Source organism: Quercus lobata, chromosome 5 (genome assembly GCF_001633185.2).
Source record: "Quercus lobata isolate SW786 chromosome 5, ValleyOak3.0 Primary Assembly, whole genome shotgun sequence".
In the NCBI taxonomy this organism is placed as follows: Eukaryota; Viridiplantae; Streptophyta; class Magnoliopsida; order Fagales; family Fagaceae; genus Quercus; species Quercus lobata.
Window position 1 is genome coordinate 25,447,686 of NC_044908.1, and position 19,050 is coordinate 25,466,735.

At 30.9% G+C, this 19,050-nt stretch overlaps 2 protein-coding genes across 2 annotated transcripts; both read left to right on the top strand.

The window, feature by feature from the left end:
* Nucleotides 1–1,469: 1,469 nt before the first annotated feature.
* On the top strand, nt 1,470–5,312 carry LOC115992442 (auxin-induced protein IAA6-like). Its single transcript, XM_031116639.1, has 3 exons — nt 1,470–1,920; nt 2,812–2,905; nt 4,931–5,312. The coding sequence occupies exons 1-3, from the start codon at nt 1,551–1,553 to the stop codon at nt 5,046–5,048; spliced, it is 582 nt and encodes a 193-aa protein (XP_030972499.1). The 5' UTR covers nt 1,470–1,550; the 3' UTR covers nt 5,049–5,312.
* A 9,978-nt stretch (nt 5,313–15,290) lies between these two features.
* Nucleotides 15,291–17,050, top strand: LOC115988806 (auxin-responsive protein IAA17-like). The gene is made up of 5 exons (XM_031112420.1): nt 15,291–15,661; nt 16,022–16,203; nt 16,323–16,434; nt 16,565–16,626; nt 16,743–17,050. Exons 1-5 carry the CDS (start codon nt 15,402–15,404, stop codon nt 16,778–16,780), a joined length of 654 nt encoding a protein of 217 aa, XP_030968280.1. The 5' UTR covers nt 15,291–15,401; the 3' UTR covers nt 16,781–17,050.
* Nucleotides 17,051–19,050: the final 2,000 nt, after the last annotated feature.

Genomic DNA, 19,050 nt, shown 5'->3' on the forward strand with positions numbered 1-19,050 from the left:
AAACCTTGGTCACGAAGCACAAACAATGGCCAGACCTAACTTTCAGTCACTAAATGGATGTGTGAACATGATCAGTGAGGCTGAAACTTGAGCCTATGGACAAGAGCTGGGACTGAACTATCATACTTAAGTTGCAAAACCAAAGCCATTCCCTAAAAGTTAGTTCTATTCTTGACCATTGCCTATATTGGTGGCAAACATATCTAGACAAGCAAAAGGTTGTGCTTGGTGGTAAAGCAGCAAAAAATGGACAGACTAGCGGTTAACACGTTTGGAAATAAAAGAGAATTAAATAAGGGAGGCAAGCGTGGTGGGGTACAGATCCCTCATCTTTTCTTGGATTATGATAAAGAGTTCTAAACCAAAAGAAAAAATTAAGGTTTAATCTATATATTTGATTTTATTTTTCTTTTAAATACTTGATTATCGGTGAGAATCAAAGTTTAGTACTTACAAGTCCCACTTTTTTCTTCTTTTGTCACTCAAAGTCAAGGTTGGAAAACTATGTATTTTGATTTTTTATATAGCAATATTCTTACGCGTTTCTGAAAGTCCTTGAACATACAAGGGGGAATATGATCAATTTGATTCACATGGGATTCCCCACATGAAGAATTAAGTGCTTTGCGTCCTGCCGGCAAGACCAATTCATAGTTTCATACTTTGACTCATGAGCTAGATCATATATGAAAAAAAAGTAAATGATGATATCATAAAATGAAATAAGTTATTTTTAACCTTCATAATCATATCAATAAATGCACGCGATCATTCATGTTTTAAAACATATAATGTTCATATTTTAGCATAAAGATAACATAGACTCATTTGTAATCATACTACTATATTCATGTATGCAAATATGAATGACAATTATCAATTGATATTACATGGTAAGTTTCAGTTAGTTTAATTAGTAAAATATCTAATACTTGAATAAGAGATTTGAATTCAATTTCTGCCCATACCAAACCCCATTTAATATTTTAGTTTGATAATAAAGAGCAAAAATCACAAAAACGAATACCATAGATTGAAATTCTATAAAAAATAAAAATAAAAATTGATATTACTTGGAAATTGTATTTTTTTTTCCCAAAACATATATACTTCCGTTCATCATGGTTGTCTAGCTACTCCCTCTTTTATAATTTATTGCAATTTGCAAGGACCCCTTCAATCAGGCAAATCACATGGCTTGTTCCCAATCACCAAATCACACGGCCAAGATTAAATCCCTCCAAATCAATAAACAACAACAGCCCTACGATCTGTCCCATACTTAACTTATGGTGCCTGCCTTTATTGGTGTTTGAAGGAGGCACATAGTCCCCACATTTGCCTCTCATGTGACCGACCACTAAGTCTTAGTTGACCTGTCATTTCTTCCACTCTGTCTTCTATTCATTCACCATGTATAAGAACTAGCCGTTTTAGTCACTTTTATTATAAAATCCCATCAAGAAAAATTGTATCAAAGAGAAAATTGCATAACCAAAGAACCAAAAGAAAAAAGAAAAAAAGAAAAGCAATACCCAATTCCGAAAATAATGGAGAAAGAAGGTCTTGGACTTGAAATTACAGAGCTCAGATTGGGTCTACCAGGTGGTAGTGCGCCAATTTTAGTGGACAAGAATGAAAAGAAGAGGGTGTTCTCAGATATTTCCGGTGATCTTGACAATAGCTCCACTGACTGGAAATTAACTCAAACAAAGAACCAAACTGTGGGGTGGCCTCCAGTGTGTTCATACAGGAGAAAGAATAATTTTCAAGAGAAAGATCGCCTTGAAACATCGAAAATGTATGTGAAAGTTAGCATGGATGGGGCACCTTTTCTGCGCAAAGTTGATTTGAGCATGCACAAAGGTTACTCGGATCTTGCGGAAGCATTGGAGAAGCTCTTCGATTGCTTTGGCATTGGTAAGTGCTCTCATTTTTTGGTTCTTAAATTTTTTTAGTCTAGGGTTGACAGTCACGGCTTATAACTAAAGCTTTTGTGTAAGCTAGGTCGTAGTTTGAAACATTTAGCCATGCAAAAATTGCAATAAATATAGTCGGAGTTTTATGTTTTTACAGTTCATTTATTCTTCCGAGAGAGAGAGGAGATGAAAATAGTATATATGAACCAAAGTAACAAAATTTACCCTACAGTAATTTTATTTATCATTTTGTTTGTGTGTGTATGCATATCCCTATCTCTAAACCTCATGTGCTTATTCACAAATGTCATTAGTATTTTTACCCCTATTTTTTCTTAACGATAGAAAAGCCACGGGTATTCATGGGGGAAAATGAAAAATATGGTATGGATTCAAAAAATTTTAAGAAATTCGATCCTTTTCAAATAAACTGACCTTTTCTATATGAAAATTTTGTCAACTAATTTTGAAGAATTTTATTCTTGATATTAATGTGTATCAAATTTGTTGTCCAAAGTATCTTTGAAAAATTAATTATTTGCAAAATTAATTTACAGTTGATATGCAGGTGAACAAGTTATGTAAATTGAAAATTGTATAAAATAGATTAGTCATGAACCAAGTCTCTCGCCATTGGTTTTTGTAGTTTAATGATACTTTTTTTTTTTTTTTTTTTTTTTTTTTTAACCTTTGAAACGTTAAACACTTGTGGATATAATTTTTTAAAGAGGAGAGTCTTCAATTGATCCAAATAAAACAAAGAATAAGAACAAAATTACACATATTAAATCCCTCTTCTCTTTGTATTAGTTAAAGATAAATAATCACACCCCCCCCCCCCCCCCCCCCAAAAAAAAAGGGCATGAAATAGTGGTATATTATGTGTTGACAGGCGAATCATTAAAGGATATGGAGAATTCTGAACAAGTTCCCATTTATGAAGACAAAGACGGCGACTGGATGCTAATGGGAGATGTTCCCTGGGAGTAAGTCTTCCCAACTAATATTCATATATACATACTTTTATTTATTGAAATCATCACGTCTATATTACGCCACATATAGCATTTACATTTACAAGTTCGAATTACATTCACATTGCATGTATAAATTGTACAAATTAATCTACTAATAGCTTACTTCCTAGGAGTAATTGTACAATATTTTGGGACTATAATAATGGTGTATTCTCTCCTTTCATATAATATTGTATCTTACAAATTTCAAAATATTGTTTTTTTTTTTTTTTTTGGTATGAGTGTTAGGAGCCATAATAAAGATTACAAATTAAAAAAATCTTAAAAATGAACATTAACTCTAATCACACAAATGTATTGTCTAGTGATCTCTTGCTTCCCCCATCCCAACATTTTCTTTAATTTTCTTACAAGTAAGACCAAGGGATTTGAACATAAGTTTCTCAACTTTTAGAAGAACAAGAAAATATTATTGAGATACAAAACATTTTTTTTTTTTTTTTTTTGAGTAAAGACTATAGAGAGATACAAAACATTTAACTTACCATAATTATATTTATATTATATATTCAATGTATGCATCATCTCTCTTATAATATGTAAACCATATATATATGCATGAGTAAATATTGAGAGAAAATTACCTTTTCCTTAACATCCTTGTCTTTATTTCTTTTCTTTTTATTTATTTATTTATTTTGATCCTCATTTATATAAAGGGGCATATTAAGTTAGCGTAACTCTATGAATATTATATCACTGCAACTTTTAATTTGATTAATATTCTAAAAATCTTACCCTTATTATGCACATTTTCATTCTTATTAACATGCACATCAAATTTCGTGTAGATTATATGTTACTAACAATTTTATCAATAAACTCATGTTTGATGTATAAAGTTAAAGTTCATAAAAAGAAAAGAAAAAAATCTTAACAATTTATTAGGGGTGTCAAATGAGAAAATTTGGTTGGATATAAATGGATTGGGTAAATAAAACCATTTAATTTCCTCGTCATAGTTAATCTTAGTTAGCCATTCTATGACGTCATTTTTGGTCGACAAGAACATATTAAGCCTTAATCCACGTCTTAATTCTTAAGCCTTAAAATTAAGATATCTCAAAACGTTATTTCTCATGGATCCAAATCCCAACACTTTCTCATCTGCTTTGTTTTTCATCTAGTGAATTTTAGTAGACATGCTAATTATGAGTCAATTTGACCCAACCCGACATGAAGAAGGTTCTTATTTAGTCAATTCTTGCTCCGTGTTTACTAAGCAAAGGTTCCTATAGTGCACCTAATTAATTGAATGGGAAAATAAATAAATAAATAAATAAAGCACCTTTGTTATTATTCTATGTTTGAAACCAAGTGGCACCCCTAGAAAAGCTAGCTAGTTGCCTCAAAATTGAGATCAGAATTACCATAATAAAAGCTTGTCTCTGATGATGAAATTAAGCACTAATCCGACAAAAGCCAAGAATCAACTCACAAAGGGTCAACTTGAGAGTGTGTATTAGTCTTAATTAAAATAACTTAAAGCATAATAACTTTCTTTAATTAGTCTACAAAAGCGGCGTGCTTACTAGGGTTAATTCTTGGTCTCCTAGTAAGAAATTTACACACTTGAGAACATTTTTTCCCCATCAATGAAGAAGATAGTGACACAGATTCAATAAAACATCAAAGTTGTACACCCTTATGTTGGACCACGTGCAACCCACATGATTGAATTCCTCATGATGGTGTTGCATTGGTGACAGTATTGTCCTTCAAGACCATACCTGGCCCAGCCAAAACACGCATTATTAGGAAGAAGCTTCTTGGCCACATTTTCAAAGTTGATGAGCAAATTACAATTGAAAAATATGCCACAAAATTTCTTTGGACCTTTCACCATGGATGATCATAGTAATTAACATATTTTATTACATGCTTGTTCATCAACAAGTTATAGCTCAATTAAGTTCCTCTCAGCCATTTTTATCCTTCATATTAATTAATTCATGTGATTATCATTTTTTGCAGGATGTTTATTGAATCATGCAAGAGGCTTAGGATCATGAAGAGATCAGAAGCCAAGGGTTTTGGACTGCAGCCAAAGGGTTCCGATCATAAAGGAAATTCAAAAGATGTGGCTAAATAAATAATGGCTCGAGAAAGAATTTAACCACATTTCTATGTCTCTCCTAAATGTTTTTTCAGTTTAATTGATGCTGGTTTATTTATTTGGTTAAGCAGACACTTCTTTGTTTTAAATCACGAATGTGATAGTTATTTTGGTGTAATTCAATCTGGGATAGGACCCTAGATAGAAAAGATATATATATATGTTGTCTCGTCATAATTGACGTACTATTAATGTATGTTCTTAACTACAATGACAATTTGTTCTTTATTGTGGATTATTTTGCACGTACCGATGCTAACACGATAGTGATATGACACAAAAGTCATTGCCCAACTTGGGATGATACCCGGGTGCTTTTTATGGTGGTTTTTTGACTGTCTCTTTAGGGTTTGAATAAGAATGGGGTATCCATCAACTTAATTAACTCCACACTCAACCATATAGATGAAGAGATTCTTTTTTATGTTTTGGTTGGTAATATATATATATAGGTCACAAAAATCTTTTATGAGATTTTAAAATTCTAACTTTTTTTTTCTTTACATGAAGTGGGGAATTCAAATCCAAAATTTCCAAAATAGAGAAGAGTGGGTAGTGCAAATGAACTATAAGACTCTTGACATATAGTACCCGTTTGGATTGGGCTGAAAGTGGTGTTTTCAGTTCTACGTTTGCAAACTTTTTTTTTTCTCCCTGCACATGAACAATAAAATCACATGATTTCACTGTGTAGGGGACAAAAAACATTGTTCATGCACTGTTTATGTACTGTTTATAGGTCCCACGATACTATTTACACATTTAAAAATTATTTTGCTACAGTATTTTCAGTTTTCAATTTCAACAACAATAAGTTCAATCCAAATGGACCCATAGTGTTATTTTAGGTTACATTGTCTTCTTAGTAGTCTATCATAGAGATCTAAATTAATTGACTAAAAATTCATCTTTGCTGGCAAGGACATTGGATTGCTTGCAGTTACATGTTTTATCTCTAAAGGTTTTAGTCTTTTAGTAGGCTATTGCCGTAACTGATTAAATCTAAAGGGGACACTTTTCAACGTTCATGATTACAAATTATACAGTATCTAATTTTCTATACATAGTTAAGTCGTGCTCAATCACAACATCATGACCTATTGGTGATGTTGTATTTTAAATAATCCCATATTATCACTAAACATAGCTAATAAATTAATAATTGTATCAACACTCGTATATTAGAAGAGAATTTCTAAATAAAGATTCTTTTGGGTATCATGCATGATATCCCTAGTTGTACCAGAACTGAAAAACTTGTAAACTCAATCTAAGACATAAGATCAAGGTTAATACTTGTTTAACCAAAGAATAATGAGAACTGAAAATGGAGAATTTCTAGAACAAAAGCCCATGTTCTAATGTTTTTAGCACATACACGAACTGCATTTGTCCTAACTAAGGGATGCACATGATTAAGGCATAATAAACATCAAGCTTTAGTTTAATTCTGGGTACAGAATCTAATCTGCATTCTCATATACCTTGCTATTATCAAAACCCAACTAACAAACCTACCATTTATCATATAGTTGCATCGTTAATTGGGTGGGGGAACTTTCTTTATAAATATAAATTTATCTAGACCTACAGTATTACTATAACACAGTCCATAACGTGTCACTACGATATATAACATTGTATCAGGTCAGATTGGAATTTCCAATGAATTAGAGGCAATTAATTAACCTAAAGTCTTTCTCCATTTTCAATGTAATCCCAGATCTTACACAAATTGTGACCAATGACCATGAATGTGTTTAGGACTTGGACCATTCATTTGCAATGGATTTAGCTTTCTGGTAATTAGAAAAGGCAAGAGGAGACAGTTTGGGCTCCACAATTCATTGCATGAGGTCCATTTCAGTGTATCAGATAAAATATTTACTTACAAAGCGTGGAATAAGAAAGCAACACTTTTAATTAAAAAATAATTGTAACTGCAAATCAATATGTTTATAATTAATTAAGAAGGGAAAATGCTCACAATTTTATATACAATTTTTTTGAAAAAGGGGTTGCCAACTTATATATATTTAATATTTGTGACGTGAACGAACAACGTTACTAAATTTGGTCAGTTGTGACAAGTGAGTCATCCAAGAAATTAACTTTTTCTTTCTTTGGTTATTTTTTACTTTTCACAATAGCAGCACAGCAGCATAAAATAAATGACAATTGACAATGACTTGAAATCAAAGATATCATTTTGGTTTGCTCAAAAAAAAAAAAGCCATCATTTTGGGTCACGACTCAGGAAGCATTTTTCCGCTATTGTTGAATTTAAACCACGACTTTAGTCTTCATATTCGTATAGATACCATGCACAGCACTTTCACTGTTATTACAAGCTAGTCTACATGAAATACATACGGAAAATGAGTAAAAAAGTTTAATTGGGAGAAGAAGAATATGCCCAATGGAAAATGAATGGCAATTAAAGAGAAGACAGCAAATTTGGAACACTAGAAAGCACCTGTGGAAATAAACTGTTTCTCCAGAAGATGCATATAATACTTCTCCAAATTAATTTCACAAATGATCGATTCAATATAAAATAAAGACAACATATATATAAATTTTGTGACATTTTCAAATCATTTCATTTCATATATACCTTGATAAAGTATGCAATGTTGCCTCTGTTTTGAAACTTGATTATCTAAAAATCAAGTTTCAATATAAAACTCGATTTTTGAACAGTCGAGTTATAGCGAAATGAAACTTATAAAAAAAAAAAATTTTGTGGAACTTGAGTTCCACTTGAATATTTTCAAGGAATGAGCTCGAGTTCCACACTAGAAACTCAAGTTCCTTAATGGAACTCGAGTTTCACAAACCATTTTTTTTTTTTTTTTTTTTTAGTTTCATTTCATTATAACTTGATTGTCCAAAAATCGAGTTTTACATTTGAAACTCGATTTTTAGAAAATCGAGTTTCAAAACAGTGACATATTCCTAAATAATTTCAGACAGGAGGCATTTTGCTGAAAAGTTTGTGAGAAATGGGTATTTTGCCATTTTGGCCTTGAACCAACTTAATTTGGGTGTAGATTCCCCTAAAAAATAATAATTATAATTTGGATGTAGATCTGGAAGTCTAAAATATGCTAAAAAGGAAAGTAAATTACACAAACTTTTCTTAAAGTTTAACAAATTGACACACCTCCAATTGTTTCAAAAGACAAAAATCATCTCTTAACGTTTTTGTTAAGGGTAAATTATAAAAACCTGCTTTAAAATTTGAGGAAAAAATATTACTCTATCCCAAACTTAAAGGGAAATTGACACTCAGTCCCCTTTAGAATTTGGGAAAATCAAAACATTAGTTCTTTCATTAATAATAGTAATAGAATATTTCAAAATTTGAAAATATTATCTTAACTAAACTATAACCATGATTTGGTGGTTGATAATTATATTTAACCAAAAAAACTTTCATTAATCATGGTTAGGGTTTGGTCAAGGAAATCTTTACAAAATTTGGAATTTGATGTTGTTGTTATTAAAAGACTAACTATTGTGTTGATTTTCTCAAATCTTAAGATTTGGGGTTTTGTGTCATCAATTGTGATTTTAGGAATTTTTTCTAAGATGGTTAATAAGAAACTTAAATTATACAAAATTTCATTAAAAAAAAAAAAAAAAGAACTGCATAAATTGACCAAAAAGAAAATCACAAATACATAAAATTTTACAATTTCCTTTTATATTTTAAAATTGTTGTATGGTAGTCTTATTACCAATACTGCAAACTACATTTCTTTCAAATTTTAGTTCAATAAAAAAAAAAATTAGGGTTTTTTCCTTATATTTGAAAGGTTCATTGTTAAGGGGACCAAAATTTAATTTTGTTGGGTTGAAAAAAATTTAGATAGTCAAAAATTTTTTAAGGGTAGACAAATCATAAAATTTATATTTATTTTCCAAGTCAGGTGGTCTTATGACCACCCTACCTCCAACATAGAGTCGCTCTTGAGTGTCATTCCCATAAACGTCAAACCTTAAGGAAGGATTGTGTAATCTACCCTTTTATTTTTATTTTTATTTGTTTTGTGGTACGAGATATAATTCTACTACAATCTAATATAAGTTTATATGTAAAACTTTCTTTTGAACACTTGAACCCCAGTCCTTACTCATAGTTGTAAAGTGAACATCACACCAATGGTACACAGTGGTAAATTTTCCTTTTACAATGCTCAAAAATTCATGTCCTTACTTCTTTAACAGAATCTTATATTCTTGGAAAAGGTCCCTACACATTTATACAAACTTTGACACATTGTCATGCTTCTACAATGCTCAAGTGGAAAGTGTGATTGCATTCATTGCTTAGGTAGAAAACTTTTTAAAATATAATAATATGCTAGGAAACTCAACATGTGATTGGGCATGAAATTATTTGTTATATTCATACATTCATACAAATTTTAAGTAAAGTATCATTGATTTGGAATATTTTAGTTGAGTTTTATTTTGTGAAACCATAAAGGAGGTTGGTGTAATTTGCTATAATAATAAAAAATGATAATCCTACCCTAATGATTCAAAATATTCAACTTTAATTTCTTACCCGCTTTAGTTGCTACAACCTTTTTGTAAACATTGTGATATAGTTTCTGGTAAGTGAAAGCAACAAACAATGCATAGACATTTGTCCAAAAAAAAAAAACAAAAACCTCTTACATACAGGTTGTCTTGCACTACATGAAGTGAACTAAAGTTTGCAGTGGGTCTAAACTCTAAAGTCTAAACTGAGACCTAACATATAGTGATAGTCCATGTGATTATGTTAAAAGCATCTCATTTAGTTACACCTTATAAACAAAAAATAAGAATGGTCTCAACTCATTGGAAGCTTGCCTGTCTTATCAAATCAAGAAAGTGACAGAGCATGATGATGAGAAATAGAGATATCATAAGCTCGTGTGTTGCTAAATTTCCAATTGTCCTATATTGATATTTGGAAGGAAAAAGTACCAATGATATTGCCTTATAAATTTCTTGTTTTCACATCTTCGGCTAAACCATAAAGGCCATATAGCTGTCCCAAACTACTTGCTCTCCCATGCATGTGATGGAGTTGCTCTTGCAAAGCAACTTCGATGAATACGAATGTAAGTGTGTGCAAATAAAGATAATATCTTTAACAAAATTAGAAAATTGGGACCACTAAGTGATATTTATTGAAAGGGTTGCGTTAGCTCCATTATATGAAAGACTCACTATATAATCAAGTTTCAAAGAGTAGTACAATTTGGTTAAGAATCACCTCTATTATGGCGAAGTCACGGGTTTAGATACTTCACTTGCTCAATAGTATTAAGACCACATTCACTTGCTCTCAAATGTAGTAGTTTTTCTTCTTTCTCCTTCTAACACTTTGAGGAATTAGATAATACTATCAAATACTTGTAGATGGGAATGAATGAATATATATATATTAGAAGTATATAACCACAATTATAGTCAATTCATTTCAAAATAGAGTAGTTTGTGTTGCGTTTGCTATATGAGGTCATTATTGTGTATGTGATGTGTTTGTTGTCCAAACACACTTTTCAAAACCAATTGAATTTTTCCTTTAATTTAACAGAAAATACTAATGGATGTTGTAATAACATGTTCATTATGAAAAGATAAGAGGCATTGCTATGTTTAAAACTAAAAGGTGGACATCGCAACTACCCCATACTAAAATGGGGAAAAAGTACAATTTCTCCCTGTATATGGATTAGATCAATGACCCAAAATGTTGTTCATTCCTCCTTCAGCTAAAAATGAAGAAGTATACACATTGTGTAAGGGGTCGTTGACACATTTGCAATTGTACTAATATTTTGTAAAAAAGATAAGGAGTTAATTTATAACATACTCATTGAAATAATAGTTGAATTTATTGCATACGGAGAAATGCATGATTTGTTTGTATAAAATAGACAAGCATCTTTTAAATTAATTCTTGGGAATGGATTTTATGGATTTATTGCATTATTTAAAAATTATAAAGAAATAATAGTTGAATTATTAAATCTATCATTTCTTAATAGTTCAAGTTTTGAGGACAAATAGTAATTTACTATGATATTAAAGCAAGTGATCCTAATGTTGAATAATGTCTTGATTCTATTTCACATTTAAAAATAAAAAATTTCATGTTTTAGACCTCACGTATTGAGCAAAAGTTTAGGATAATAGTTAAATGGTTAAATCCATAATTTCCTAATAGCTTAAACACGAACAAGTCATAATTTATCTCTAATAAATGTATTTTCTTCCTTCTAATTCATCATTCCAATTCTTTCTTTTTTCTTTATCTAAATTAAAAGAATGTGTTTCAATTAGCTCAATTGATAAAGTCTTTTATGGTGGAATAAGAGATTTGGCATTTGAACCCTATTTATACCAAAAACCAATTGAAGTTGTAGTTTGATGATAAAGAGAAATTGCTATGAAGCTTATGGTGGAATAAGAGATTTGGTGTTTGAACCCTATTTATACCAAAAACCAACTAAAGTTTTAGTTTGATGATAAAGAAAAATCGTTATGAAGCAGATGTCAAAAATTGAAATTTTTATTATTTAAATAATTAAAAATAAATTATTTAAAAAACAAACCATCATCAAAAGAAATTTCTTGGAAATGCGGGAGGCCTAGGACATTATGCATGTATCCCATGAAAGACGAAAACTAGCTAATACTTTTGGGTTCTCATTAACGGGTGCTTTTATGACATTTATTTATAGAAAATTTTAAGAAAGTTTTAATACCACTTTTATAAAAATTATATTAAAAAAAAAAACTACCATAAAAAATCTTTTCTCATAAAATATTTTTGAAAATATTTACTAAACTAATGCTCTTACAATATCAGTTAACTTTTCCTATACTTAGTCTATATTTTTATAAGTTAAACATACTTTCTCTCTCTTTGTTCTAATTATAAATTAATTGGTTAGTATATTTGAAATAAATGATCATCTCTTTTTTATAACAATCTTAACTAACCATTTTTTTTTTTTTTTAATAATGAAGGGAAAGTTACAATTGTATCAATTTTAATATATATATATATATATATATATTAGAATTCAATTTTACTTTTTAAATTATCAATTGTGTCAATTTAATCCCTTAAGTTTTGAAAATATCCTCCCCCACTTCTTTCTAGGAATCGTGTGATTTGTGTTATTTATAAATCAAGTTTGACTAAATCCTTATTGATAAAAGACGTAAGAATTTGAAACAAGCATGATTTGTATGATTTTTGTAATAAACTTTGATGACAAGTGTATTGATTTCATTAAAAAAAAAAAAAAAAAGTGGGGAATATTGATAACATCATATCTTTTTCAAAAGCTTCATGGATTAAAGTGACATAATTAATATTTTGAATCAAAAAATATATTTTTATTGTGTGTATTTAATGTTCGCTGTTTATAATTCTAGTCTATAACTATAAATGTTAAACCCTTTTGTAATTGTACTTTGATTATGTAATGTATTATTAACCCAGTTTAAAACACTAATATTATTATTTTTCTGCGTATCTTAATAAGTATTACTGTTTACTAAAGAAAAAAGAGTTACAATTTTTTTATAAATACATATTTATTTGTTTTTTGCAAAAGACTTCATAATTTTATTGATACTTTATGTTATTTTTAACATTAAAATTAGGATTTAAGTCTCCTCTTAATTAACTATCGAATTTTAAAAGAAAATTTCAATTTATGATATTTAACATCAACACGAGAGAGAGAGAGAGAGAGAAAAGAAAATTTCAATTTATGATATAGAGAATGCACATCATTATACTTGAAAATACTGAAAATTTACTTGACTCGTAAGACTGTAGGACCTGCTATAGCCAGTTTTTTGTCCCCCTAAACCGCGTTCGGAGTGGCAATAAAAACAGGCACGTGGCAGTAGCCGATATTCATTCAGGGAAAAATAGAATAGTTAATGAGAAAGAGACCCGAACCCGACAAACCAACATAACCACATGGTTGTCTCCGTGTGGGACCCACATACCGAAATTTTTTAAAAAGTAAAAAAATAAATAAAAATTTGGTAGGCACATGGACTTTCGCGTTAATGTTGACTTGTACTTTAAAGAACCCCGGGAACATGTGGGTCCCACACTCCCCTACTCTACTCTACGCTTTCTTTCTTTCCTCTCAGCTTCTGTACTGTACACACAGTCACACACGAACACAAGAGTTTGTTTCCTGTGTAATTACTAGGTTGATACCCCTCTATCTTCACCCGTGTCTTGTGGGACCCACGTGTGAGGTGTGGTTTATGTCATTTTACATCTCCTCTCTTCCACGCTTGGGTGTAGTCCAGATTTGATGTAATTCTACACTCTCTCTCTCTTATATTTTGCTGAATGACTGATTGATTGATGTCATTTCCAGGTTGATGTTTTTGGGTCCGATATGTTTAATGCTTGTGTAAGACGCACTCCATACATATTTGGCATATATAAAATAATTTTCCGTCATTTACACGTGGATTCACTTGACACGCCAATCTCACTCCCTACAATTTTTTTTTTTTTTTTTTTCTCCCTACAATTTCTCTTCACGTGGTAATGTGATTTATCAATCAACCATTCTTTAGTCCCTAAAATGATTGGATATTTGGGAGAATTAAGACTCTCGACTTGATTTCCACCCTTTAAATTGCCTTTTTTGAAGTATTTCATTAATAAATGTTAATTTGTTTGTAGACATGGAGTGTGTGTAAAGTGTGAGCTGGCTTTGGAGTTTAGTTAAAGATTTTATTTATATTAACCAACTATCTAATGATATTGTAAAATGACTAAATAGTGCTTGATTTCATTATAACAATATTGTAGATGTTTTTAGAAATTAAAGGAGAATTTGAAAAAAAAAAATCGTTATGAAGGGGCTTCCAATTGAATAATGTTATATACAAGATAAATTTTCATAATTGTTTTTTTCTCACACCTTGTTGAAGTGCTTAATTTATGAATGGTTCATTTTTATAGGAATCATCATTGATATAATCTTTATTGTAAATTATTCATAACCTATCATCTCAACAATTCTAAAATATATTGCGGAACTTGTAATTATATTATTGTTTCTATTTCTTCCCATTTGGTACACAATTTAATGCTTAAGCATTTAGTATAATTTTTTAAATTTTGTCAATAAAAAACGTTTTCTTTAACTATAAATAACTGGAATAGATCTTTGGATTAAACCCGACAATAAGAGAAATAAGAGAGAAAATGAAAAATGGGTATGTTTGCTAATTTTAAAACCTTTAAAAAATATATATTATCATAACCACACTTTAATCAATTTTTATATATATAAAAAATTCAATAGAAAACAAAATAAATTTGTGTCAAACGGAAGTCAAATACTATTGACAACAACCATTATCACCTAGAATTATGAAAAGAACAGATTAAAAAATAAAAAGTGAACACTTTTGTTTTTAAGAAGAATAAAAATTGAACTTGACAACGGCTATCACTTTTTTTGCCACACGGAAGCCAAATACTATGACAACAACCGTTTTCCCCTATCATGAAAAGAATACATTAAAAAAGAGCTCACTATATATATATATATACATATAGCTAACTTTTGAATCTTAACACTTCATGCTGACACAATGAAAACGTAAAATAAACCTTTTTAATATGGATCAAGATCAAATTTGAAGTTAAAAACAGGTATTATCGCTATAAATCTATGGGCAAGTTCGGATCAGCCTTTAGTTTTTAATTAATTTTGTGTACGGCTTTAATAAGTTAATTTTTAATTTTTTTTAAAAGTACAAATATATTTTAACATGCTTTCAATAAATCTCTTTCAACTTTAACCAAAAAAAAAAAAAAAAAAAACCTCTTTCAACGGAATGTTAGATGAATTGTACCAAACGGGCATGTTTTGAAAATTCAGAGTACTGCACAGGCACAATGTTTTCCCCAAAGTATTAAAAGTAAAAACCTCAAAAAACATATGAAACAGAGTGGACCCGGGCCGACCATGGGCCCAAACTTTCGAACAATGACATCAAATACACACGGTTCCGTCAAACACTGCCACCTACGTGGGCGAATCACAATCGCTCTTCTATTTACACGTGTCATCCTGCCACTGGCTCAATCATTTTGCCGGCCAGATTCTCCTCTTATCAAATTATATATAGAGCACACAGCCAAACATGTTTAGTCACATTATTTTTGCTTTTGGGTCTCAAAAACTTTAGTCTAAAAAAAAAAAGCATAAAGAAGAGTACTAGGGAGACTTGTTTTTTTTTTATTGTAGCACTATTGACAAAATGTCACCGGAAAATAGAAACTACTTGCCGGAATCCGATGTCATCGGCCTGAATTTGAAGGAGACGGAGCTGACCTTAGGGATGCCGGGTGAGACACGTGTAACGACCGATACCGGTGTAAAGTTCGGCACTAAACGTGGGTTTTCAGAGACCATCGATCTTAACCTTGGTAGATCAAACGTTAAATGTCATGATAAAGTTTGTGATGATGAGTTGGAGAATGATGTGTTGGGTGGTGCAACAAAATCTCTCACAGCAAAGTAAGATTTCCAAACCATTCAACTTATCTTAGGTTAATGAGCTCATGTATTACATATTTCTATGGTAAAAAATTCATGCATATATCATTACATAGTAAGGTGACGTTGAGAGAATGATTATATACTCATGTTTATTTTTCTAGATCTTGGAAATTCAAATACTATTTTTTTTTTCCTGATAAACAAAGATCTGGGATTTGTTTACTATTTTGAAATCTTTTCGTACTTTGATGAGTCAAACTAACTTAACTTTTATTTTTGAAAGTGAGGAATATATTTAAATTCATGTTGCATGTCTACCTACATTTTTTTTTTTTCAAAGCACAAGTAATAAAATTTTGTAATCTTATTTATTTGCAGGGCACAACTAGTTGGGTGGCCACCTGTGAGAGCATCAAGGAAGAACGTAATGAAGAGCTGCAAGTTCATAAAGGTGGCTGTGGATGGAGCTCCATATCTAAGAAAGGTTGATCTAGAAATGTACAATAGCTATCAGCAGCTGTTGAGTGCTCTAGAGGATATGTTCTCTTGTTTGACAATTCGTACGTACCTAGATCCTTGTTTCTATATTCTGTTTATGCACCATAATTATCGTATTTCAATATTAAGCATGTATAATTTTGTGTCTAATTTGGTCTTTTTGTTGTTGATTTTGATTTAGGTAATTATTTGAGTGAGAAGAAGCTTATGGACCCTGCAAATGGCGTGGAATATGTTGCTACTTATGAGGATAGAGATGGTGACTGGATGTTAGTTGGGGATGTACCATGGAAGTGAGTTTCCAAGCCTACCCTTGTAAAACATTGAATAATTTGAATTGTTTTAATTAACCTTATTAGTTTTGTTTAAGAAGAATAAATGATTAATTATACTTATTAATCCTTTCATTCTTTTTATTTTCAGAATGTTTGTTGAATCATGCAAGAGGGTAAGATTGATGAAAAGCTCGGAGGCAATTGGACTAGGTAATTTTTCTATTTCTTGCTTGAGGCTAACTTATTTTTCTATTTTATCATATTAATGACCATACAATATTCATTTTCTTTTATTTATTTATTTATTTTTTTTTGTGTTGGTGCAGCTCCAAGGACACCACAAAAATGTTCAAGCACAGCTTAGAAAAAGCCTTTCACAAGCATCCTTGGAATGATACAATTTCATGTACATGTACAGAGGCTTTTGCTTTCGCTTTTTTTAGTTGGAAGAGTTTTGATTAATTAGGTAGATAAAGTTTAGTAGAGAAATAAGAGAGGCTTGCCTGTAATTATCTACAAGTTGCATCTGTAGTACTAGTGCAATGGATGCTGTGGGCTTTTTTCTCACCTTTTTTGGGTCTGTAAGTTTTTGATAGTGAATATTAGAGAGTTGGATTGTAATACTTTTCACACACTCTATATCTATATTTGATTTATATGAGTTTTTAATTTAATAGTTAATGTAATTTAAATGAACATGAACTCAGATCCCCATGATTAAATTTAACAAATGAAAAAGATCAAGAAAAAAAAAGGTGAAAATATTGTAATTATTTGATGAAAATTAAAAATAATCACAGCTAAGGCACATGAGCAGATAGCACTTGATTTATGTTTAGCTTTTATATATGGATCTAACAAGATCAACTATACCTAATCCAGAAGTTGTATTTATTTTGTAGCTTTTATAGTCCAATCTAATAATGACCATACTTTCTTTTTCTTTTTCTTTTTTTTTTTCTTTTAATGGATGAATAATGAGATGTTTTCAACTCATTATTTGACATTAAAAAGTTGCATTGGGATGTTGAGTCAGTAAACCAATAGGGGACACAATCAAAATATGAATTCATCAATGACAGACCATGTGTTCTTTGGATTGGAGCTTTGAGTTGTTTATAAAATCAGTGATTTATTCAGAATATTTAAAATATATATATATATATATATATATATATTTGTATTTTATGGGCACGAACTTAATCTAATAAAAAGTTAAAGCAAAATTTATTCACGGAACATAATGATGTTCTACAGTTAATTTTGCTACAGCCAAGGAAAAAAATTGTAAGGAAATTTACCAGAGGAATTAAAATCCATGCCTGCTTCCTGGCTATGGTGCTTTGATGAAGTAGATCTGTGATACTGTGTGGTGCCCTTCACAAGTACATAGTCTATTAATGATAAATTCCAATTCAATTACTCTAGGTACCCCATCAATCATGAAAGATAACAGGGTCATTCTTTTTTCCTTTTTTCTTTGCTGAATTATTGGATATGCCTGATTTTCTTCACAATCTGTCTCTATACCTGAACCAATTTTGAGAAACACACTGAAACATGAATGAGTGCAAGCTTAGGTAGCATGATGTACAACAGAGCCCTTCTATTAATGAGTATCTGGTGCAAATGATGGTAAATTTTATGAAAAAGTTAATGCGGTGAGTGATACTAACACAATGCCATTCAAGACCTTTGTATAGGGTATGATCCTAGTGAAGATCTCACTAATGAGGTCTGCTGTATGATAAATTATCATTAGTCCGGACACTTGTGTTGTGGTGCATGATTTTTCTTGATATGTTGGAAAAATCATGGAGTGCTTGTAATAATGCTTCCTTCAATCCACCGAATTTTCTCAGCTGGAAAGTTCCAATTAAAGTGTCATCACAGAGTATTTGTTTTGACTCTGGCTGATGCAATTCCATCAATCTCTAGAGATTACAAATTGAGAGACTAATGGTCATAGAAAGTAATTCAAGGCCCATTTGTACTAGGTAGTTCTGAGTAAAAACCTTAGGAGGCAACAATGTGATGCTGGTTGGGCTTAAGGACTATTGCTTCCCACTATCTAAAATCATGGTATTCTGGGTGGGACTAAGGTCAACCTATGACTCAACTCAGCTGAATTAGTGCCAGTGGCCCTTATTCTTTGCTACGCCTCTCAAATTGGTTTCTTGATGGATAGAGTTATTGCAATCATATCCAAGTAGGATAGCCACAGTTGGTCCCCTCAACCTTTTTCATTCAAGAACAATACACTAAATACAAAAACAAACATGTAACATAGCTTACTTTCAATGCCCGGACTAACTTGTTGCTTGGATTTTTGGCTAAGAATTGTTGCCAGTAAAACTTGAGGATGATACATCCCTAGTCACAAAAGTTTAATCTGAATGTTTGTTTTAGCATAAGTTGTGTTTTGAACTGGACTCTGTTATTTGGCCCAAAATTCTAAAAATCTGTCTAAATATTTGATTACTGAGAGTAACATATCTCTACTTTTTAATAATTGTCCATTAAGACTTGCATGTGGTAGGTTTCCATTTGCTCGATTATCAAAGCTAGATGGTCCATGTCCATGACTATTTTACAGGATGAGAAAGAGTGAGAGGGACAAAAGAAAAAGAGGGC